Source organism: Schistocerca nitens, chromosome 4 (genome assembly GCF_023898315.1).
Source record: "Schistocerca nitens isolate TAMUIC-IGC-003100 chromosome 4, iqSchNite1.1, whole genome shotgun sequence".
Taxonomy (NCBI): domain Eukaryota; kingdom Metazoa; phylum Arthropoda; class Insecta; order Orthoptera; family Acrididae; genus Schistocerca; species Schistocerca nitens.
In genome coordinates this window covers 789,231,539-789,258,151 of record NC_064617.1, presented here as the reverse complement: position 1 = coordinate 789,258,151, position 26,613 = coordinate 789,231,539, and the positions used below count along the sequence as shown (strand labels likewise).

Below are 26,613 nucleotides of genomic sequence, written 5' to 3'. Positions count from 1 at the left end.
AACTGCTCACTCACACCATCCTGCACCCATACTAAGTACTTGATATTTGCATAGTATCTAAAATGATAATACCTTACATCAGAGACATGATTCACAGGGATGGGAATAACAAGTGCCAGCAATATTTTGAAAACACATTGATAATATGTAATAGGAGGAACATGACAAACAATTATGACTAGAGAGAGACTCTTATCAGTCCTTCCTCTTAACACCTAACAGCTCACTTACCATCCTACACTACATTAAGTAATACTCATTACAGTAAGATAGTAGACACAAAGTATATTCTCTCTGTATTGAAAATGGTGAAAGTTTTGCAACATCAGAGCTGAAGAAATAAATATGTGTGGGGAGAGCTTACATGTATTGTTTAAGATAACAAAAGTGGATAGCTATTAATCAAAATTATGTACATTTCTTTATACTTTCTTTGTTTAAAATATGTCCTTCCACCACAGTTTACAGTTTCCTTTTGTTTAATGACCTATGCACCTTGTCATTTTCCATTTTACAATAGTTATAACGCAAAATATTAACACCTGTCCAAACAACAGATTTACACAATTCTAGTGCTGAATATTTGTCACAGACCTCTACTGCAAAATCATCAATGGCCATGACACAATCAAGAATTAATTTACATCCTGTTTGCCATTGGTTCTGAAGCTTAAGAAAGGAATCACAGTGTTCATTTGATAACAGTTTTTGCATGAAACAAAAAGAATACATTACTATCAGCAATTGCATTAACTGTAGATATCGCAAGCCACCTCTATCAAGATCTTTAATAAGTTTGTGCTCGGCACCACATGCCAACTGCTTATCTATGGTTAAAAACTGAGCACAGTTACCAAACTTTAACTTCTTTATTGTGCTGTAGCAACAGTATCCAGTAATGACTGTGAGCACTGGTAATTCTAGAGCGATAAGTTCCAAATGACACTGACTAACACTTAACAATACGAGAGAAGGAAAGTTACTACTCACCATATAGCAGAGGTGCTGAGTCACGATAGGCACAATAAAAAGATTCACACAATCATAGCTTTCGGCCATTAAAGCTTTTGTCAGCAGTAGACACACACACACACACACACACACACACACACACACACACACACACACACACACACACACACACACACATGCACGCAAGCGCAACTTGCACACATGTCTACAGTCTCAGAGAGCTGAAACTACACTGCGGGCAGCAGCACCAGTGCATGATGGGAGTGGCGACTGGGTCAGGGTAAGGAGGAGGCTGGGGTGGGGAGGAGGAGGGATAGTATGGTGGGAGTGGCAGACAGTGAAGTGTTGCAGTTTAGACAGAGAGCAGGAGAGAAGGTGCGGAGGGGGTAAGTAGCGGAAAGGAGAGAAATAAAAATAACAAGAAATTAAAAGACTGAGTGTGGTGGTGAAATGACAGCTGTGTAGTGCTGGAATGGGAACAGGGAGGGGGCTGGATGGGTGACGACAGTGACTTAATGAAGGTTGAGGCCAGGAGGGTTACGGGAACATAGGACGTACTGCAGGGAAAGTTCCCACCTGCGCAATTCAAAAAAGCTGGTGTTGGTGGGAAGGATCCCTCCTCCCTGTTCCCATTCCAGCACTACACAGCCGTCATTTAACCGCCACACCCAGTCTTTTAATTCCTTTTTATTTTTATTTCTCTTCTTTCCACTACTTACCCCCTCCCCCCTCCACACCTTCTCTCCTGCCCTCCGTCTAAACTGCAACACTTCTTGTCCGCCACTCCCACCATACTATCCCTCCCCCTCCCCGCCCCAGCCTCCTCCTTACCCCCACCCAGTCGCCACTCCCATCATGCACTGGTGCTGCTGCTCACAGTGTAGTTTCAGCTCTCTGAGACTGTAGACGTGTGTGCAAGTTGCGCTTGTGTGTGTGTGTGTGTGTGTGTGTGTGTCTACTGCTGACAAAGGCCTTAATGGCCGAAAGCTATGATTGTGTGAATCTTTTTATTGTGCCTACCTTGACTCAGCACCTCCACTATATGGTCAGTAGCAACTTTCCTTCTCTCATATTGTTATATTCCATCCTGGATTTTCCACTGTTTGACTAACACTTAATTTACAAATACCTGATGCTCAGATGTCACAGGCAACATGAAGACATTCAGACATTACAGCTTTGTAGAGATCTAATTACAATTTTCCTAGCTGAGTCACCTTGTAAAGAAAGCTCTAACAAAGTTGACAATCTCAGATTTTTCTCTGCCTCAAATATTTGCCTCATTGACATATGGTACAGGGATCCAGGCAGCTGTCGATACAACCCAAACCTGGCTTCCAAGGCACCAGTCTGAAATTTTCCAGGCAGCAAGTACGACATTTTAAGTTCTGACAGACAATATCTTCTCAATTCTAATAATGTGTATGTTGTATGCTTGAGTGCAGAGTGTTTCCTTACTGAGCTTACCACTTGACAAATTCATCGAGCTCTAGTTGTCTAGCCAATTTAGAAAATTTTCTAGAAATTTACACCTCTCAATATCCTTGTGGCTTGTTAGAGGCTTTTGCATTTCCTCCCTAAGTCTAAGGCCTTTCAAATTTTAATAAATTCAGCAGTTCCTTCATAATTTTTAATGTTATTTGTAGGTCCCAACTCCAGTAAACTACAATTAATGTTGTCATTGAAAATCTGACAAACAAGCTTTACATTTTGTTTTTCTAATGAAGAGGGCCACAGAGCTTTCATACTTAAGCCATATCCAAATTTCAGTAATTTGTTCGTTTCAATTGCAAATATGGACCTAATTGCAGAAAATGAAGCTTGCATTCTCACAGATATGTTCTCAAAGCTGGGGAAGCAAAATGTCAGAAGTTCATCTTTCAAATTCACCCAGTTATTTCTGATATATTTATAAATGTGTATTGGGTCTATAACATAAAACAAGAGTTTGGAATGATCTGAAGGGTGTGGGTAAGCAATATTAAGTTCTGGTGGATTTGCAAAATTACTGACAGTTTTTCTATTAATTCAGTTATTGTCAGAACAAATACAAATAACCTTTAACCTAAGACTTCCAACATTGAACAACTGGCCAGCAGTCATTTTATTTACAGACAAGATGTGGGCAGCATGTTTAAATGATGAAATTACACCTTGCACCATAAATACATGAGCAATTGTTTCAAGAGTAGTGGTGTCATGAGCCATACCAACTAAATTTCCTCTTATGTAATCCATCGTTGGCTTAATGTGTATTTCATCTAACATGAGTGTCACAAAACAATCATGATAATTCAGGTTTGATACTTTCTCCCTAATGTAAGCCAGAAAGTTTGGAATGTTAGGATCAACATCAGTATTTGCACAGATGTTTCTAATAGTATTAGGATGAGGCAGAATAATATTTCCAATGCTTCATATGAATCTGTAAGCATGGCTTGAAATAAAAAACTACAAAGAAGCAAATACTAAAACATGGGGAAGAAACCTATGTCTCCCAGAAGGTGAAAAGCTTAACTGAAACTGGCTTCTTATGAATTCCACAGCAGGTTTAGTTTTCCCCTCACATTCTAAGTTATCTAACAACTCAACAATGAGGTCTTGAAGATGTTTTTCTTCCTTTTTGCACACTAAATTTTCAACAAATATTATAATGTTGTCTAGATCCCACAATATATCATCTTCGCAGAAGTGCAAATGGCAGACCTACAAAGTTTTTGGAACTTTCTTGGAAGTGATTTCACAACCCTTAACATAAATTCTTACACTGAGTTCCTGATTAATAATTATGAACAATACATGATGTGGTGTTGTTTCAGTGTCTACATAAAAAAACAGTATATATGAATCTTTCACTGTTTTTGACCACTTTTCACTACAAGTAACACAATCAAGCTTCTTTATCAGTTCATGAAATGAAATGAAGGAAAGTGTCTTATTATATTCTTCTAGAAATTTAATACTGCCCTCTATGGATGCCCTCAGTGCAGCAGCTTCCCCTTTTCTCCCGTTTTTCAGAAGGAAATTCTCTGGTTTTTGGCATCACTCTGGAAATATATGAAGGGCAGTTAGGAAGTTTGCTTAGGATTGCGTTTTGTCCGAGTTGTGGCTTGCTTAGTGGTGCGGTTAATATAGCCCCAGTTTTCCAGTCTGCTGCTTTTGTTTCCCACAATATATCATCTTCGCAGAAGTGCAAATGGCAGACCTACAAAGTGAAAAATAATATACTGCATGCATGTCACTGAAACTTGCACAGATACTCAAACTTCAAATGCCATATATTTTTGCCGATAAGTACAGCTTAAAATGAAAGGCATTCACCACAGAACGCTTGCTAGGATCGCAATTCTCTCTCTTGATCACAGATAACCATTTCCTTCACATATCCTCATCGGCTGTAAATTTATAAATCTGAACCTTCGTCTTCTCGTCATAATTACCGTCACAACCAGGAACACAACAATTTTTCACCATAGTGATGATCACTTCTGAACTGCTACATGCAGTACACACTTCAAAGAGCAGAAAAGCAAATGATTACACAAGGAAATTCAACTCACTAACACTACTGCTGCGAAATAGTTGTTTATATGGTTCCACATAGCATTCCTACAGGCATCTAGGTTGCGCAGCTACTGTTAGGTGACACTGGCTGTATGCCTGAAGTTGATGACGTCACTCACCTACTGGAAGAGAGTTGTAAGGCCTTTGATTTAGGTGGGGTTGCTCAGATCCATATCACATATGGTAATAGTTACTACCTGTTTTCACAGGAATGCCAAGGAGTAACATACATGCCAAGATGGGCTGCAAACAGTATGATTATTACATAATGACAGCACTTTTTTCTAAATGATATGTATTCAGTTCAGAAATGAATATCAAGGTGTGTGACATGTTGGCAATATCACTAGAACAGGGGGATGAGGAAGGGAAAGGATACCTTACCTTAAGTGGAGTACATTTCACGAGCCAACTGTTCTGCTGCCATAGCTAAGACCATTGTTATCTCTGGAGAAAGGGCATTAATGAGTTGTTTAACAGCTGATGCATGCAAATAATACAATAGACTCAATTTATTTCTGATGAGAGAGTGCTAATGAATAAATTATTTAAGGAGGTAAAATAAAAGGGCTGTAGTTGTTGATATACTATGTTAAGAGCATAAAATAATCGAAGGACTGATAATTTGTAAGTAGATGTGTCTTATTTTATAAATATTGGAAAGATAAAATAAAACTTAAGAGCAAACTTAGAACTATTCCCAACAGAAATCAAGATGCCATTTTTTAATATATATCACAGGCATTCATCTACAAAAATGAAGAAAGAAAAAGTACGTTTCACATATGCAAAGATTCAGTACAGCAGTCTTGCATTTGTTTTTTATGTTAGCAAAATGTGTCTGTCTCAATAATAAAGATAAACCCTTTAATCTAGTAGCAATAAACAGATCCCTGGTGGACAGTCACTGACATGTATTTATCGGAAGGTGATGACTTCTTGCAGCACCATGGCTGAATGTCATTAGTAGCAAAAATTAAATCAAATATGGGAGGAATAACACGAGAGAAGGCTCATTATTAGATGATCTGGCAGAATAAAAACAAAGATGATGTGACTTACCAAACGAAAGCGCTGGCACGTCGATAGACACACAAACAAACACAAACATACACACAAAATTCAAGCTTTCGCAACAAACTGTTGCCTCATCAGGAAAGAGGGAAGGAGAGGGAAAGACGAAAGGATGTGGGTTTTAAGGGAGAGGGTAAGGAGTCATTCCAATCCCGGGAGCGGAAAGACTTTTTTCCCCCTAAGGTAAGTCTTTCCGCTCCCGGGATTGGAATGACTCCTTACCCTCTCCCTTAAAACCCACATCCTTTCGTCTTTCCCTCTCCTTCCCCTCTTTCCTGATGAGGCAACAGTTTGTTGCGAAAGCTTGAATTTTGTGTGTGTGTTTGTGTTTGTTTGTGTGTCTATCGACCTGCCAGCGCTTTCGTTCGGTAAGTCACATCACCTTTGTTTTTAGATATATTTTTCCCACGTGGAATGTTTCCCTCTATATATATATATATATATATATATATATAAAAACAAAGATGATGTGACTTGCCAAATGAAAGTGCTGGCAGGTCGACAGACACACAAACGAACACAAACATACACACAAAATTCAAGCTTTCGCAACAAACTGTTGCCTCATCAGGAAAGAGGGAAGGAGAGGGAAAGACGAAAGGATGTGGGTTTTAAGGGAGAAGGTAAGGAGTCATTCCAATCCTGGGAGCGGAAAGACTAACCTTAGGGGGAAAAAAGGACGGGTATACACTCGCACACACACACATATACAGACACAAGCAGACATCTCACAAGCAGACATATTTACAGACAAAAAGTTTGGGCAGAGATGTCAGTCGAGGCAGAAGTGCAGAGGCAAAGATGTTGTTGAATGACAGGTGAGGTATGAGTGGCGGCAACTTGAAATTAGCGGAGATTGAGGCCTGGTGGATAACGAGAAGAGAGGATATATTGAAGAGCAAGTTCCCATCTCCGGAGCTCGGATAGGTTGGTGTTCCGCTCCCGGGATTGGAATGACTCCTTACCTTCTCCCTTAAAACCCACATCCTTTCGTCTTTCCCTCTCCTTCCCTCTTTCCTGATGAGGCAACAGTTTGTTGCGAAAGCTTGAATTTTGTGTGTATGTTTGTGTTCGTTTGTGTGTCTGTCGACCTGCCAGCACTTTCATTTGGTAGGTCACATCATCTTTGTTTTTAGATATATTTTTCCTACGTGGAATGTTTCCCTCTCTCTCTCTCTCTCTCTCTCTCTCTCTCTCTATATATATATATATATATATATATATATATATATATATATATATATATATATATATATCCAAAAACAAAGATGATGTGACTTACCAAATGAAAGTGCTGGCAGGTCGACAGACACACAAACGAACACAAACATACACACAAAATTCAAGCTTTCGCAACAAACTGTTGCCTCATCAGGAAAGAGGGAAGGAGAGGGAAAGACGAAAGGATGTGGGTTTTAAGGGAGAAGGTAAGGAGTCATTCCAATCCCGGGAGCGGAAAGACTTACCTTAGCGGGAAAAAAGGACGGGTATACACTCGCACACACACACATATCCATCCACACATATACAGACACCAACTATATATATATATATATATATATATATATATATATATATATATATATATATATATATGGTCTTTAAATATGTCTGCTTGTGTCTGTATGTGTGGATGGATATGTGTGTGTGTGCGAGTGTATACCTGTCCTTTTTTCCCCCTAAGGTAAGTCTTTCCGCTCCCGGGATTGGAATGACTCCTTACCCTCTCCCTTAAAACCCACATCCTTTCGTCTTTCCCTCTCCTTCCCTCTTTCCTGATGAGGCAACAGTTTGTTGCGAAAGCTTGAAATTTGTGTGTATATTTGTGTTTGTTTGTGTGTCTATCGACCTGCCAGCGCTTTTGTTTGGTAAGTCTCATCATCTTTCTTTTTAGATATATTTTTTCCACGTGGAATGTTTCCCTCTGTTATATATATATATATATATATAAGTTATGACATTTGAAATAGTATAGGTAAGAAAGATGGAGTCTGGACACATGTTTGGATTAGCTGTGTAGAGTCAATAAGCTACTGAGAATCTTCATCATAGAGATGCTTGAAGATAAGGGACAGAGTCTGTGCATACTGTTAAAGATTTAAGACGAGGCATACCCAATGTTATGTAGGTATTCAAGAGAAGGATAAGTAACCCAGGGAAGGGGTGGTTTACTCTTTGATCAAGTGAACCCACAGATGGAATGACCTGAATGTCCTTTTTTCAAATAAAGGGATTACTAAGGGCACACTCACATTGCAAAGATAACAAGGTATTTACACAGTATCTGTCCATAGAGAAGGTGTAAGTGCACCTCTTACAAAGGTAGGAAGCTATATAGACTGTTAGCCACACTTCAGAAGTGTTCTCAAAAACAATTATAAGGTAACAGACTTCCTTGGGCAGTTATGATTATTTGAATTTACTTTTCCACACATATTACTTGCCGCAGATTTGCGATTTGAAATTGTGGAGAATGATACTGATTAAAATGTCAGCACATAACTCCTTGTGGTAAAGACGTACTTAAACATTTTCTAACTCAATAAATTTTTAAAAGTTATGCTGTTGGAACTAATGAATTGAAAGTAAAGTAAATGCAATTACCTTTGTGTACGAGTAGTGTGATAATGGTACAACTTGATCAAACATGGCAAATCTCTCTCGTGTTTTTATCAATGAAAATGAAACAATTTACTTATAAAGTAATTGGATTATAGTACAAGGGAATGCAATACAAATAGAGCAGTAAACTGCATAATGGGAAAGCCATTTACTAGATTACAGCACACAATGAACAACTGTATGGTTGAATAGACATACACCAGTACTTTGAACAAAGTGTGTTAAGTGTGATACAAGTACATTGAAGAGACACAATCTTTTACCTAAGCAAGATGTATTATATAGTGGATATTTTTCAAAAATAAAAATGGGTTTGGACTTAAGTGACCCTGGGTACAGATAATAATAACAGAATGAAAGTTAAAACTATGGTTATTTGGTTGACATTTTTCAGTGTTATGGGATGTTTGTAATTAGTTCAGTAGGATGGGTTACACAATACCTCTCATCTTAGTCGGGGAAACTGTGCTGCAACATATCAATTCTAAGGAATAACATGTTCCACTTCTAACCATTCAGACAAACAAAAGATGTTTGTGAAAACTTGAAATGTCGATAAGTGTGGAACATCCCACTGTGCATGCTCTGGATAGCTGTATGTGCAGATTGGGTGGAAAAGATGTCAGCTCACAACATCAACAAGGCATGACAGCGAGTGCATGTCTTCACCTGCTGTGCAGGCCCGTTTGTGTTTGGCATTGTGGCTTGGTGGTACCTTGGAAGCCACAGAGCATACAACACAGGCAATAATGTCAACACCAGAACAATTGAAAATTATACATTCTGTAATGTGATATCTGTAAATCAAAACATGATGTAATCTATTTGGAGCTACAACTTAAAGAGAGCTCTGTTTCATCTGCAATAATTGTAAATGATGAGGTATGGTAGAAACATTGCACTTTATGGTAAATTTAGCTCACACTAACAAACCGAGTGACACATCATTCATGCAGTGGGACAAATCTACCAAAACCCCACCCGCACTGCACTCCATTAGATGTTCTTTCCAACACAGACACTAGAAAATGGCCCTTTGGGCTGAAGTAGACCGGTTGTCGGTAATGGATAGTAATGAAAAGCTGATGTAATTTTCTTCACCAGGATTTCCTGCTGTAACGAATACAGTCATGTGCCATACATGACTTATTTGGGATACAGTAGGTGCATGAATAACAGTAAGTTTAAACTCTGGTAGTACTTATGTTCTAAGGATAATGTGTTATTACTCTTCTGGATGATAAAGTATATTAGTTTTAATCATAATGATAACTGGAATGAAACAAAGGAAACTTCAGGTAGGAATATCAACAATGTAGAAAAAGAGAGACTGCTGCTTGTTGCAAAGATAATACACCATGTTGCAGAAAGACACAATTAAAAGACACTTACACACAAGCTTTTGGGCATAGTGTTTGATGGAAAAAGAGGAAACGTGCCACCCCCTCCTCCCCCCCCATTTTTTTTACACAAGCGAGCACACCTCACACACACAGCCACCGACTCTGGCAGCTAGGGCAAGAATGCCTGCTGCATGCATTCTGACTTGAGTTGCCAGAGTTGGCAGTCATGTGTGCGTGAGGTGTGCTCACCTGTGTGAATGTAGGGTGTGTGTTCCTCTTTTTCTGAAGAAGGCTGTGGTCAAGAGCTTATGTGTCAGCATCTTTTAGTTTTAATTGTGCCTGTCTGCAACTTAGCATGGTATCTTTATGATACGTAACAATCCACATTTTACTACATTTTTAATAACTGGAGTTGTATTTCAACAAAGAACAAACATTGCTTAATGTTCCATGGACAGAAGAGTATGCCTACTACTACTACTACTACTACTACTACCACCACCACGACCACCGCCACCACCACCAAACCCCCTAAAGTTATGCTAAGGGTCTTATTTGCCATTGTTCCATATTACCTTGATCTTGAACTGCAGGAGACAATGGATATTGTTTCCACAGATGACTCTCTCTCTCTCAAGCTCTGTTCAAGTTGAGAAGAAAAATCTAAGGAAGCCTCAACATCTTGCTGCACCCTCTTTGCTTCTTCAACCATAAGTTTTCTCTATAAGGTAGAATAACAATTATTCATAAGGAAAAGAAGATCTTGCAAAGTATATAAAAAAACTGATGTATCTATATTATACATTATTGTAGAACATGCTCAATGTGAGAGAAATGGAAATGGAGGGCAGACTATACAGCATTGTTCACATTTTTGTGGGCACAAAGATGTTGCAGCCTGCTTTTGAACTATTCCTATTTGCTTTAGAATCAGCAGTTTTCTTTTCATAGATACAAAAAAAAATTGTGATATTGCATGTTATTTTGATATTTATCTGCCTTCCAAATTCTTTGTTTCCCATCACATAAAGACCTTGAAATATGAGATACCACAATCAAAATCACCTTCTCCTTTATCCTCTTACTGCTTGTTCTATAGTCACAGGGTTTGTATTGATCAGCCCATTATTTCATTATTTGGAAATTGTTGATTTTAAATTTTGTAGCTGGTTGTCCTCGTGCCACCATTAAAATTAAAATATGGATTGGCAAATATTTAATGTCACAATAACAGAAATAAAACTATGAACACAACTAATCTTATCTTTTAAATACAATGACAGAAACCAGTTAAACTAATACCTGCTGACAAGCACTCAAGAGCTCTGTGTGTGTGTGTCGATTCAAATGCCACAGCTTATCTTATGCTTTGGTTTGCTGAGAATTCCTCGACAAATGCAAAAAATGTGCAAATCCAAGTAAATGAACAGGACTCTCTTCTCCATTTTACTTTCCATCTTCTGTATCAGCCTTGGTTATTTGCTTTATAATTGTAACCATTTTCTTATAAAAAAAAGACTGGGCAGTCTCTACTCTAGACACAATAACCAGCAGTTTATAAAAGCTTCTGGTGATGAATATGTCGGATTTATGAGAATCTTTCAAATTCATACATTTAATAATTGCTGAACTATAGGTCCTCTATTGCCAAAATTTCTAATTTACTCACATTTCCACTGTGTTTATATTATGTTACAAGTTCACGCATGCTAATTCATGATATCAATTGCTTAATACACAAATTCAGCTGTGACTGACTGGAACTAAACTGCAACAAACACAATTTATCAATAAAATTAATTTAAAAAATTAAAATTAGTTCTGATTTCCAATTTTTTATTGTTTATTTGCATTTTACTATAGTGATGATGTCATTCATCTAAGGAGAGGAATCTGTACTGTAATATACAAGGGGTGTTTGAAAAGTCAGTGCAAAAATAAAAACTACTTACGTGTTTGGGGTAAACCTTTTTTTATTTTTTGACATAGTCTCCTTTTAGACTTATACACTTCATCCAATGCTGTTCTAATTTGTTGATCCCTTCCGAATAATAAGAATTGTCCAAGTCTGCAAAATAGCTATTAGTTGCTGCAATCACCTCCTCGTTTGAATAAAATCTTTGTCCCGTCAGCCATTTCTTCAAATTGGGGAACAAATAGTAGTCCAAGGGATCCAAGTCTGGAGAATAGGGGGGATGTGAAACGAGTTGGAATCCTATTTCCATTAATTTTGCGACCACAACTGTTGACGTATGCTGGTGCATTGTCGTGATAGAAAAGGACTTTTTTGCGGTCCAATCACCACCATTTTTCTTGCAGCTCAGTTTTCAAATGGTTCAATAACGATGAATAATATGCACCTATAATAGTTTTACCCTTTTCCAGATAGTCGATGAGGATTATCCCTTGCGAATCCCGAAAGACAGTCGCCAAAACCTTTCCGGCCGAAGGAATGGTCTATGTCTTTTTTGGTGCAGGTTCTCCCTTGGTAACCCATTGTTTAGGATGTTGTTTGGTCTCATGAGTATAGTAATGTATCCATGTTTCATCCACAGTGACGAAACGATGCTTAAAGTCCTGCGGATTATTCCTGAACAGCTGCAAGCCATCCTTGCAACACTTAACACGATTGCAGAACCCATCTTGTGGGTAGCTTTCTCATGTCCAAATGCTTAAGCAAAAATTATTTACCCGTTCATTCAAGATGCCCGCAGCACCAGCAATCTCACGCACCTTAATTCTTCTGTCATCCATCATCATATCATGGATTTTATCAATGATTTCTGGAGTAGTAACCTGTACAGGGCATCCAGAACATTCAGCATCACTTGTGCCCATATGGCCACTCCGAAAATTTTGAAAGCACTTATAAACTGTTCTAATCAAAGGTGCAGAGTCACCATAATGTTTATCAAGCTTCTCTTTGGTCTCTTGAGACGTTTTGCCTTTCATAAAGTAATGTTTATAATCACCACACGAAATTCTCTTTCATCCATTTTTTGGCAATCACTCGACTTCCGTGATTCACACGAATGCCAAACACAAAGAAATAGACCAATATGGCTGAAACTTGGTGTGAATTCTTTCCAAAGACGCTACAAACTAAACATGACCTCGATGTGTGCTGGTGGTGCCATCTCTCGGACCTTGCACGGACTTTTCAAACGCCCCTTGTACAATGTGGCGAAGTGTAATGTTGCACATAATCTTCCGAAACAACACCATAAACAATCAGTTAGTACAGCATATTATTTGGAAGTTTGTTTTCTTCATGTGCAAGTATTTTGGAGTGGGTGGATGCAGCATATCTGCAAGCCAGGATGATGATATCAATCTCATTACATTTTGTGGTACCTGATGTTTGGGAGGTTTACTCCGTGTCATTGGGTCGTGCCTTGGAGATATGGTGTGAAACATGGGAGAACTGCCATGACAATTGTAGTGATATCATGAGAACAGTAGAAGCATTTTTATAAGCTGTCACTTTTCTGTTAGCTATCATTTGCCTCAGAATGAACATCAGTTAATATTAAAAGAAATTGTCATTGATACAGTTTGTTTGTCAAAATTACTCTACAAAGTGTTCAAGCATTGTAATGAATTAGTCAAGACACTGCTGTTCAAGATGTCCTCTGCATCATATCTTGTGATATTTAAATTTGTGAGAGACCTTTTCAACCTCCAGCACAGAAGAAGTTGGGGGAGGAGATGAAGTCTACATTATTGAAGACATACATGGTTTTTCTTTCTGACTTTACAGTTTAAATGCAAGAAGTCAGAATTAGTAATAAATGATAACAAAAAATTTCTTCATGAGTATAGCACATCACATAACACACAAGGCCAAGAGCACACCACATGTAGTGCCAGAGAAGGTAACTTCAGCACAAAGCAACATGTATGACAAAATACTAAATAAAAACATATCTATCTCTTTTGCTTGTTTCTTAGGAAGACACATTATAAAGAGTGTTAACACAGGTGTTACTTTAACTTTGTCACCACATAACACTATGGCGTGATGGAATATAAATGCCTGCAGCTTTAAGATAGATCACTATTCATAGAAGCTGGACTGAAGAGCTCACGTTGTTGTTGTCTTCAGTCCTGAGACTGGTTTGATGCAGCTCTCCATGCTACTCTATCCTGTGCAAGCTTCTTCATCTCCCAGTACTTACTGCAACCTACATCCTTCTGAATCTGCTTAGTGTATTCATCTCTTGGTCTCCCTCTACGATTTTTACCCTCCACGCTGCCCTCCAATGCTAAATTTGTGATCCCTTGATGCCTCAGAACATGTCCTACCAACCAATCCCTTCTTCTGGTCAAGTTGTGCCACAAACTCCTCTTCTCCCCAATTTTATTCAATACCTCCTCATTAGTTATGTGATTTACCCATCTAATCTTCATCATTCTTCTGTAGCACCACATTTCGAAAGCTTCTATTCTCTTCTTGTCTAAACTATTTATCGTCCATGTTTCACTTCCATACATGGCTACACTCCATACAAATACTTTCAGAAACGAATTCCTGACACTTAAATCTATACTCGATGTTAACAATTTTCTCTTTTTCAGAAACGCTTTCCTTGCCATTGCCAGTCTACATTTTATATCCTGTCTACTTCGACCATCATCAGTTATTTTGTTACCCAAATAGCAAAACTCCTTTACTACTTTAAGTGTCTCATTTCCTAATCTAATTCCCTCAGCATCACCCGACTTAATTCGACTACATTCCATTATACTCGTTTTGCTTTTGTTGATGTTCATCTTATATCCTCCTTTCAAGACACTGTCCATTCCATTCAACTGCTCTTCCAAGTCCTTTGCTGTCTCTGACAGAATTACAATGTCATCGGCGAACCTCAACGTTTTTATTTCTTCTCCATGGACTTTAATACCTACTCCGAATTTTTCTTTTGTTTCCTTTACTGCTTGCTCAATATACAGATTGAATAACATCAGGGACAGGCTACAACCCTGTCTCACTCCCTTCCCAACCGCTGCTTCCCTTTCATGCCCCTCGTCTCTTATAACTGCCATCTGGTTTCTGCACAAATTGTAAATAGCCTTTCGCTCCCTGTATTTTACCCCTGTCACCTTTAGAATTTGAAAGAGAGTATTCCAGTCAACTTTGTCAAAAGCTTTCTCTAAGTCCACAAATGCTAGAAATGTAGCTTTGCTCACAGACATGTGGAAAAGGATGATAACTGTCAGTTTCCATACAAGGTCCAAAACCTATAGCATTTATCATTTTATACATGTGTGTCTGCTATTCAGTACCTCTTCTATTTGGTACATAGTGATCTATTGTAACAAAGAAGTTTATTAAAACTATATTATTTCCCAAAGGTTTGATTGTAAATGTCTATTTCCTTGAGTTTTCAGTCTGTGATATTGAAATAATGTATCAAATGTACTGTCTCTTGCTTTTTAAAACAGTAAATAAGTTATGGCACAGCTTTGCAAAGAACCACATATTTTTACACTTTCTCTTCAAAATGCTTGAGGATGCTTATCTTGCATACCCATTTTGTGGCCTGCGTGCTTATTATCTCAGAATGATCAGATTGTTTCTCTGGGAGCACACAATAACCAACGATTCAACTGACCACCCATTCATTCTAAAAGTGTTTCACTTACCTAAGTTAGACAAACATTCTCTAAAGTATCACTGACAGCACTTCCCCAATATTCTACCAATAAACCGATGGTTACCACCTGCTTTACCCATAACTGAACCTAAGTGATCATTCCATTTCATATCCCTACAAAGTGTTCACCCAGGTATTTGTATGAGTTAGCCAATTCCAACAGTGACTCATTGCTATTACAGTCATAGGTTAATATGACTCTTCATTTTTTGAAGTGCAAAATTTTACATTTCTGAACATTTAAATCAAGTTGCCAACCTCTGCACCACTTTGAAATCTTATCAAGATCTAACAGAACATTTATGCAGCTTCTTTCAGTTAGTACTTCATCACAGATAGCTGCATAATCTGCAAAAAGCCTGATTTTTACCTTTAACATTGTCTGCAAGGTCATTAATATACAACATGGGCAGTGTGGATCCCAACACACTTCCCTGGAGCACACCTGAAGTTACTTCTACATATGATGATGACTCTCCATCCAAGATAACCTCCTTACCAAAAGGTCCTCAACTCAGTCACACATTTCAAAATTTCACCTGATATATGCCACATGACCATAATTTTGACAATAAGTGTAGGTGTGGTACTCTGTCAAGTGCTTTTCAGAAAACAAGAAACCTGCATCTATTTTGTTGCCTTGATCCAAAACTTTCAGTATGTCATGTGAGAAAAGTGTGAGTTGGCTTTTACATGACCGATGTTTTCAAAAACAATGCTGGTTGGCATTGAGGAGTCATTCTGTTCAACATATCTCATTATGTTTGAGGTCAGAATATGTTCTAAGATTCTGTGGATCAATTCTACTACCCTTCTTGTAGATGGGTGTGACCTGTGCCTTTTTCTAAGAACTGGGGACAGTTTTTTGTTCAAGGGATCTATGATGGATTATAATGAGAAAAGAGGCTAACTCAGCTACAAATTCAGTATATAATCTTACAGGGATTCCATTGGGCACCAAACCTTTGTTCAGTTTTAACGAGTTCAGCTGCTTCTCAACACCACCGACACTAATACTTATTTCATTCACCTTTTCAGTGGTTGTTGTTGTTGTGGTCTTCAGTCCTGAGACTGGTTTGATGCAGCTCTCCATGCTACTCTATCCTGTGCAAGCTTCTTCATCTCCCAGTACTTACTGCAACCTACATCCTTCTGAATCTGCTTAGTGTATTCATCTCTTGGTCTCCCTCTACGATTTTTACCCTCCACGCTGCCCTCCAATGCTAAATTTGTGATCCCTTGATGCCTCAAAACATGTCCTACCAACCGATCCCTTCTTCTAGTTAAGTTGTGCCACAAACTCCTCTTTTCCCCAATTCTATTCAATACCTCCTCATTAGTTATGTGATCTACCCATTTAATCTTCAGCATTCTTCTGTAGCACCACATTTCGAAGCTTCTATTCTCTTCTTGTCTAAACTTTTTATTGTCCATGTTTCACTTCCATACATGGCTACACTCCATACAAATACTTTCAGAAACGACTTCCTGACACTTAAATCTATACTCGATGTTAACAAATTTCTCTTCTTCAGAAACGCTTTCCTTGCCATTGCCAGTCTACATTTTATTTCCTCTCTACTTCGACCATCATCAGTTATTTTGCTCCCTAAATAGCAAAACTCCTTTACTACTTTAAGTGTCTCATTTCCTAATCTAATCCCCTCAGCATCACCCGATTTAATTTGACTACATTCCATTATCCTCGTTTTGCTTTTGTTGATGTTCATCTTATATCCTCCTTTCAAGACACTGACCATTCCATTCAACTGCTCTTCCAAGTCCTTTGCTGTCTCTGACAGAATTACAATGTCATCGGCGAACCCTAAAGGTTTTACTTCTTCTCCATGAATTTTAATACCTATTCCGAATTTTTCTTTTGTTTCCTTTACTGCTTGCTCAATATACAGATTGAATAACATCGGGGAGAGGCTACAACCCTGTCTCACTTCTTTCCCAACCACTGCTTCCCTTTCATGCCCCTCGACTCTTATAACTGCCATCTGGTTTCTGTACAAATTGTAAATAGCCTTTCGCTCCCTGTATTTTACCCCTGCCACCTTCAGAATTTGAAAGAGAGTATTCCAGTTAACATTGTCAAAAGCTTTCTCTAAGTCTACAAATGCTAGAAACGTAGGTTTGCCTTTTCTTAATCTTTCTTCTAAGATAAGTCGTAAGGTTAGTATTGCCTCACGTGTTCCAACATTTCTACTGATCTTTCCCGAGGTCCGCTTCTACCACTTTTTCCATTCGTCTGTAAAGAATTCGCGTTAGTATTTTGCAGCTGTGACTTATTAAACTGATAGTTCGGTAATTTTCACATCTGTCAACACCTGCTTTCTTTGGGATTGGAATTATTATATTCTTCTTGAAGTCTGTGGGTATTTCGCCTGTCTCATACATCTTGCTCACCAGATGGTAGAGTTTTGTCATGACTGGCTCTCCCAAGGCCATCAGTAGTTCTAATGGTATGTTGTCTACTCCCGGGGCCTTGTTTCGACTCAGGTCTTTCAGTGCTCTGTCAAACTCTTCACGCAGTATCTTATCTCCCATTTCATCTTCATCTACATCCTCTTCCATTTCCATAATATTGTCCTCAAGTACATCGCCCTCGTTTAAACCCTCTATATACCCCTTCCACCTTTCTGCCTTCCCTTCTTTGTTTAGAACTGGGTTTCCATTTGAGCTCTTGATATTCATACAAGTGGTTCTATTTTCACCAAATGTCTCTTTAATTTTCCTGTAGGCAGTATCTATCTTACCCCTAGTGAGACAAGCCTCTACATCCTTACATTTGTCCTCTAGCCATCCCTGCTTAGCCATTTTGCACTTCCTGTCGATCTCATTTTTGAGACGTTTGTATTCCTTTTTGCCTGCTTCATTTACTGCATTTTTATATTTTCTCCTTTCATCAATTAAATTCAATATTTCTTCTGTTACCCAAGGATTTCTATTAGCCCTCGTCTTTTTACCTACTTGATCGTCTGCTGCCTTCACTACTTCATCCCTCAGAGCTACCCATTCTTCTTCTACTGTATTTCTTTCCCCCATTCCTGTCAATTGTTCCCTTATGCTCTCCCTGAAACTCTCTACAACCTCTGGTTCTTTCAGTTTATCCAGGTCCCATCTCCTTAAATTCCCACCTTTTTGCAGTTTCTTCAGTTTTAATCTGCAGTTCATAACCAATAGATTGTGGTCAGAATCCACATCTGCCCCTGGAAATGTCTTACAATTTAAAACCTGGTTCCTAAATGTCTTACCATTATATAATCTATCTGATACCTTTTAGTATCTCCAGGATTCTTCCAGGTATACAACCTTCTTTTATGATTCTTGAACCAAGTGTTAGCTATGATTAAGTTATGCTCTGTGCGCAAAATTCTACCAGGCGGCTTCCTCTTTCATTTCTTCCCCCCAATCCATATTCACCTACTATGTTTCCTTCTCTCCCTTTTCCTACTGACGAATTCCAGTCACCCATGACTATTAAATTTCAGTGGTAAAAGGATTAAATTGGGGCAGTTCTCCTAGGTTTTCCTTGCACAGGAGAGTGATGTTGTAGCAAATGCAATAGATGAAGTTACACAAAAACCAAGACAGATCCAGTGCTGTAACAAGATAAAACATATTACAGTAGTAAGATGAAAAAGGAAGCATTGTAGAACAACAAAAATTTAAAAAAAATAGAGTTTTCAAAAGTATGCCTATTTTGTAGTGCACATCTTCCTGGATAGTTTGATGTATAAAACATATATATTTGAGAGATTATAAGTCACGTTATTTGGTCTGAAGTGTATCAAGATGCAGCGTCACACCCCTTTGCATAGCATTCTTCTGTCATACGTACACGTATTTCGCTTCGCAGAATTTGAATGTTTATATTTGCCATCAAATCTATATTCAGGCACCTTGAAAATGAAAGCTTTTTGAAGAATGGGTCATTCCACTGTCGCGGGTGTTACATTTTGTCACATTTTTCACGGTTAAAGTTATATTTATTTGTACTTCAGGTGTCAGAGTAAGGCTAACTTTAATTTAGTGAATAGAATAGCAGGTTATTAAGTCCCTGTAAAAATTTTAGCTCTTAATTTTACACTCAACCTGCTAAAAAAAATCGTGAAGAAGTGTTGCAGGTGTGACAAAACTTGACTCTTCATTTGCACATAGCCGTGTTCTTTAGTTATTTCATCTTCTACTTCTGAATCAGGATGGAGTAATAAAATACAAGATATGATAACTTTTATTCACAGACACTTCCAAAAGACAACTTTTTTTTTTCTCTTCGTGTTGCGGGTGTGACACATAGGTACATCAATATTATTGAGTGAAATGTAAAACAAAATGACAAGAAAATACTTTAATTATTATGTTAAAATGATAAAAACTTTAAACAAGAGAGAACTAGGCCTATTTCATACTACTGCAAAATGAATTATCCCCTGTCATTCAACAGTTTGGGTGATTTACTTTCTATGAGATTACTGAAATATTTTCCCAAGACATGTCTTCTTCTGTGGGCCAAATCCAGCATTTCCCACTGGGTTGCATACACTTCAGCAAGACCTGCTCAGCTTGTTCATCAACTTGAAGAACTTCTGCAAAGTATTTCTTCTTCCAACAGGACTTTCCAGTGACAGTCAACTCTGACAGTACAAAGTTTCCTATAGTAAGCTTCAAGGATTCTTCACTATCAACACTACACATCGAATCGTGTGCATTTTCATGGTTATGAAGTGATATCACTGTTGTAATCTCTTGGGCAGATGTAGCAGGAACCCTTATAACTCCCTCTTTAACTGGTATAATGCAATGGAGTTTGTGCAATCCTGAAATAGGCTGTACGCCTTTCCAACGATTATCCAACGTAGCCATTGCTGAATTAATTTCTTCAGATGATAAGTAGAGGGTTGTAATCCCTTTCAGTTTCTCCTTGACGCACTTGTAAAAATCATAAGGAGTGTTAATAGTAACCCTCCGTGACATTACAATTCTCCATGATGTTCTTTTCACGGTACCACCAATGCCATCAACTGCACCTTTACCGTGATAACTGGCAAAAAAATTCCAGTCACCAGTAATGTCAAAGTCAGCTTGTAAATATGTAACATTTAATTTAATAATGTGAAGCAATTCTTGAATTGCACTGTGCAACCATCGGAGAAAATCTTGACTCTTTGAAGATAAGGAAATTCTCTCTTTAGGTCCTGAAAAAGCAGCTTAAGCATTGTTCAAACTGAATATTTATTGTGGGACAAGTCATCGCTAACAATGGCATAGCTGTGTATGGTGCCATCTTTAATCCAGGCCACAGCTGTAAATATAGTTGTCTGCTGTTGGTGCCAGTGAGCACTCTGGATCTCATCCTGACAAACAGAAGTATAATTTTCAGTATAGTCAACCTGCAAAACCAAATTGTGATTACTGAAATTTACTTTTGCATCCTCAAAGTACTTTGATTACTTCTTCTTAACATAACAGTGCAGTTTGATTCCCAGAAGCTGTTTTTCTATTTCTTTAATGGCATTCAAAAAACTGTCCCAACTGTTTCTATACGCTGAGGGTGACCTTCAACACCTTTCCATTGAGTCCATTCAAGCTCAATGTTCAGTACTTCTTCATCAACAAGGCTCTTCGCATTTAAAGTGTTACACTTTTCGCAGGCACTGGACATACACTTATAATTTTCTGTGTCACAGACAAGAATGCTAACTAAATCTTGTGCTCTACTTGGAAATGTATTGGTTTCTCTTGCAATGCTTTCAACCAAATACTGTATGTTTGCGTGCTATCGACAAATACACACATTGTGTGGCATAAATGATACAGGGTATACAGAAGGTGGACGAAGAGAGAATAATTTTGATTTTTTTATCTCACACTCTGGATATTCAAGAATAAATTGTTCATTTATTTATTTATTTATTGTTCTGTGGGACCACATTTAGGAGAAGTCTCCATGGTCATGGAACGAGTCAATACATGAAATTATAACACGATTGTAGAAACAGAATGAAATGAAATATAAGAAACATATTCAGGCGACAAGTCGTTAGTTTAAATAAAGAAAATCAAGAATGTAACACTGGAATTTGCTTAATTTTTTAGCTCCTCCAGGAGCTCCTCGACAGAATAGAAGGAGTGAGCCATGAGGAAACTCTTCAGTTTAGACTTAAAAGTGTTTGGGCTACTGCTAAGGTTTTTGAGTTCTTGTGGTAGCTTATTGAAAATGGATGCAGCAGAATACTGCACTCCTTTCTGCACAAGAGTCAAGGAAGTGCATTCCACATGCAGATTTGATTTCTGCCTAGTATTAACTGAGTGAAAGCTGCTAACTCTTGGGAATAAGCTAATATTGCTAACAACAAACGACATTAAAGAAAATACATACTGTGAGGGCAATGTCAAAATTCCCAGACTATTGAATAGGGGTCGACAAGAGGTTTTCGAACTTACACCATACATAGCTCGAACAGCCCGGTTTTGAGCCAAAAATACCCTTTTTGAATCAGAAGAATTACCCCAAAAAATAATACCATATGACATAAGCGTATGAAAATATGCGAAGTATACTACTTTTCGTGTTGAAATGTCACTTATTTCAGATACTGTTCTAATGGTAAATAAAGCGGCATTTAGTTTCTGAACAAGATCCTGAACATGGGCTTTCCACAACAACTTACTATCTATCCATACGCCTAGGAACTTGAACTGTTCCGTCTCGCTTATAACATGCCCATTCTGTCTGATTAAAATGTCAGTTCTTGTTGAATTGTGAGTTAGAAACTGTAAAAACTGAGTCTTACTGTGATTTAGCATCAAATTATTTTCCACAAGCCACGAACTTATATCATGAACTACATTATTTGATAATGTTTCAATATTACACACAAGATCCTTCACTACCAAGGTGGTGTCCTCAGCAAACAGAAATATTTTTGAATCACGTGTAATACTAGAAGGCATATCATTTATATAAATAAGAAACAGCAGTGGCCCCAGCACTGACCCTTGGGGAACGCCCCATTTAACAGTGCCCCATTGGGACTGAACATCATTACCACTCTCAATATTGCGGAGGATTACCTTCTGCTTTCTGTTCTTAAAGTAGGAGGCGAACCAATTGTAAGCTACTCCCCTTACTCCATAATGTTCCAACTTCTGCAGTAATATTTTGTGGTCAACACAGTCAAAAGCCTTCGTTAAATCAAAGAAAACACCTAACGTTCGCAACCTTTTATTTAATCCGTCCAAAACCTCACAGAGAAAAGAGACTATAGCATTTTCAGTTGTTAAGCCATTTCTAAAACCAAACTGTACATTTGACAGCAAATTATGTGAATTTAAATGCTGCAGTAACCTTGTATATACAACCTTCTCGATAACTTTAACAAACACCGATGGCATAGAAATAGGTCTATAATTGTCAACATTATCCCTGTCTCCCTTTTTATAAAGTGGCTTCACTACCGAGTACTTTAATCGGTCAGGAAACCAACCACTCCTAAAGGAAAAGTTACAGATATGGCTAAGTACTGAGCTAACATACGTGGAACAATACTTCAGTATTCTGCTAGATACCCCGTCATATCCATGAGAGTTCTTGGTCTTTAGTGATTTAATTATTAACTCAATCTCCCTCTTGTCAGTATCATGGAGGAGCATTTTAGGTAACAGTCTCGGAACACTTTTTTCTAAGAGCGCTATATGATTCCCTGTTGGGACTAGGTTTCTATTTAGTTCACCTGCTATATTGAGAAAGTGATTATTAAGTACTGTACATATATGCGACTTATCAGTAACACGGACATCCCCACTACGCACTGATTCTATATTCTCGACCTGTCTCTGCAGACCAGCCACTTCCTTTACGACTGACCATATGGTTTTAATTTTATCCTGAGACTTAGCTATTCTATCTGCATACCACACACTTTTTGCCTTCCTAATAACTTTTTTAAGCACCTTACAATACTGTTTGTAATGGGCTGCTGCATTTAGATTGTGACTGTTTCTAACGTTTTGATATAATTGCCACTTTGTTCTACAAGATATTCTTATCCCTTTAGTCAGCCACCCAGGCTGCCTGTTTGTGCTAGTACCCTGTTTTGAACGTTCTAACGGAAAGCAACTTTCAAAGAGCACGAGAAAAGTCTTGAGGAAAGCATTATATTTATCGTCTACTGTATCAGCACTATAAACATCTTGCCACTCTTGTTCCTTGATAAGGTTTACAAAAGTCTGTACAGCAACTGGATCAGCTTTCCTAAAAAGTTGGTAACTATATTTAACATGTGTTGCAGCACAAAAATCTTTCAGACTTAAAATTTGTGCATCATGATCTGAAAGGCCATTCACCTTTTTGCTAACAGAATGCCCTTCTAATAATGACGAATGAACAAAAATATTGTCTATGGTTGTTCTACTGTTCCCTTGCACTCTCGTTGGAAAGAATACGGTTTGCATAAGATTATATGAATTAAGGAGGTCTACCAGCATCCTTTTCCTTGCACAATAACTTATACAATTAATATTGAAGTCACCACATATAACTAACTTTTTGTATTTCCTATAAAGTGAACCAAGAACCTCCTCTAGCTTTAGCAAAAATGTTGTGAAATCGAAGTCTGGGGATCTATAAATAACAACAGTAAGAAGTTTAGCTCCACTAAATTTAACCACACCTGCACAACATTCAAACACCTTTTCAGTGCAGTACTTTGAAACATCAATTGACTCAAATGGGATACCGTTTTTCACATACATGGCTACTCCCCAACACCGCAAAGAGCTCCTAGAAAAGCTGCCAGCCAACCTGTATCGTGGTAAAGGAAGCCTCTGAATTATCTCCTTATTTAAGAAGTGTTCAGATATACCAATAATTTCAGAGTCAACATCTATAAGCAGTTCACTAACTTTATCTCTAATACCTTGTATATTTTGATGAAATATACTAATTCCCTCATTAATCGGATACCCAAGCTTTGTAGAAAGTGGTTTCTTTGTTAGAGAGACTTCCCTTAAGCAGGAATACCTATCAGCTGACTTCAATCTAAAAAAGGTACAGCTCTAACACCCACAACTACCGGAATTTTCCCATGAGTGATCCCACCACCCCTACCTATGCTGTCACCTATAAGTTTTGCCAACCTCCCCTTCCCATACTACTACTAATATTTCGAAACTGAAAATTTGACACTATGTATGTATTTAGTTCTCTATGCTTCAGATACTGTCATCATCATATAGCACTTCTGTTTCTGTTCTCGTTCTCCAGTTTCAGGGTTCTTGACACTAAGCACATCTTTTCTTCCTGGTTCTTTTCGGCTTATGTTGTCACGAAGGTAGAAGTTCTTAATTTTATTTTCTGTATCTGCACTGAGAAACTTACTCCCTCTCTTGTACGTATATTTTTTAAGTTTATTTGCAACTTCAGGCTGCTCATCGTTAAACAGCTTTGCCACTACATCCTTTTGCTTCCTTAGGCTGCATGGTAAGCTTTTCTTCACCTTGTTTACCACCTTCCCAAGTGATCTTTTGGATCTATATGATTTAGAGGGCAACGAAGTGCAAGATGAAGTGGGAGTTTGAGCAGAAATGTTATTCTTTTCTCGATGTCTCCTTTGTCTTTTCCTATCTTGCATACGTTTAAGTTTCTTTTGATCATCCAGCAAGGCAGCTTTATTTTTTTTCTCTCCGTAACTTATCTCTTTTGCATTCCTTTTCTAACACTGCCTGATACTGAATTGGAGATTTCTTCAGTTTTTCCCTAAACTTGCAGCAACTTTCATGCTTGCCCTATAATAAATTACAAGAATTATACTTTTAGCTGGTTAATAATAATAACAATCACAACGATAATATCAACAATAACAATAATTGTGTCTGTTGTTACAGTAAAATTTCCTTGTTTAGTTCTGGTATCACGGTAACAGCTCTAACACTTTGACATGTCACATCCGAAAAGCGTTTCTTGACATGATAAGAGTGTTCCTACAAAAAAATATTATAATTAAAAGTTGTAGCCCATGTAACTAACCTCACTTTTACATACTTTCAACTTCACATAACATGAAACTAAACTGATAAACAAATAAATGTCTATTTCTGTGTTGCGGGTGTGACAGAAATTCCGTATTTTGTTTTTTTAAGATTCAGAGCTTATTTACCTGCATTATAAATGTAAAACCACAGTTACAGCTTCACAATTAACCAGAGAGTATATGCACAACACATGGACATTCAACTTCAAAGACACTAGTCTGTAGGGCTGCCAACATTTCACATTAAATTTTACAATTTTTTTCCCTGAGAAACAAAACATAAACTCGCACAGTATTTTCGTAAAAAGCTAATTTAATTTACAGTAATAATCATGCTTATAGACTATTAGAGAGCAGTGAATATATAGATCTGAAAAGACTGAAATTATATTTAAATAAATCCTTAACTATCATTAAAAGAATAAAACATAAAATATTGCTGTCACACAGTAATAGCACTTTGATTAATAAGTGAAATAGCTAATTTAAGCTTACTTTGAATAAGGCTCAGGGTTCATTAAATAAAAACAATATCCCAAAGTTGATGCTTTAATACAGTTAATAAAGTTAATACAGTATGCCTAATACTTTCAGTCAATATTGTGTAAATAGCAGGTTTTAATTGGGCCTTACACCCTAAAAATATTTAAGTATTTGAAAATAACTAATAGTACTATAGTAATATAGTAATAGAGTACTAAACTACTACTAATATTTCGAAACTGAAAATTTGACATTATGTATGTATTTAGTTCTCTATTTTATAAAGATTTTTAATATTGCCCTAAATGCCATTATTAGGGCTAGAGTGTCTTTGGAAAGGTGCAAATGTTGACCATCTGACTGGATTACTGAATATGAAGTTGTTGTTGACTGGTCGGATATCCAATTCATCCAAAGTATCTCAGTGGACATGAAGAACAGCCAAGTTGTTCAATCGCTTCTGTCCCATTGTTGATCGGAGATATTGATCGGAGATATGACTTCTGACGCCTAACGGCACTAAATGACCGTTCTGCTGTTGCTGTTGTGATTGGGACTACTTGAAGAAGCTTAATGCACTTCACTACTACACATAACATTTCTCCAACTGCAGACTCTTGTGTAATGTACTTTCTTACGCCACGCATATTTTTTATTAGCAATATCGGCTAACATATTCAAGTGTAAGCATAGTTTCTCAATGTCTAGATCATTTTTGAAAAACTCAGTTGACTTTTCCAAATTTTTTTCACCTCTGTTTACTAAAAGCAAGCACTCTTGTTCGACTGCAATGACCTGTGCGAGTCCAGTCCAGTTGAAGCAAACCTCTCAGTAATGCAAGATTGCACTGTTTCACAA

The 26,613-nt window shown here is 37.7% G+C and overlaps 1 protein-coding gene across 3 annotated transcripts in view; it reads right to left on the bottom strand.

Moving 5' to 3' along the window:
- The window catches only part of LOC126253173 (TATA box-binding protein-associated factor RNA polymerase I subunit B), a 341,351-nt gene that overhangs the window by 254,611 nt on the left and 60,127 nt on the right, over window positions 1–26,613 (bottom strand). For all 3 annotated transcript variants that reach the window (XM_049954330.1, XM_049954331.1, XM_049954332.1), the window contains one exon: window positions 10,151–10,296. In XM_049954330.1, coding sequence (XP_049810287.1) covers window positions 10,151–10,296 — 146 coding nt within the window. The remainder of the gene's footprint in view (window positions 1–10,150; window positions 10,297–26,613) is intronic.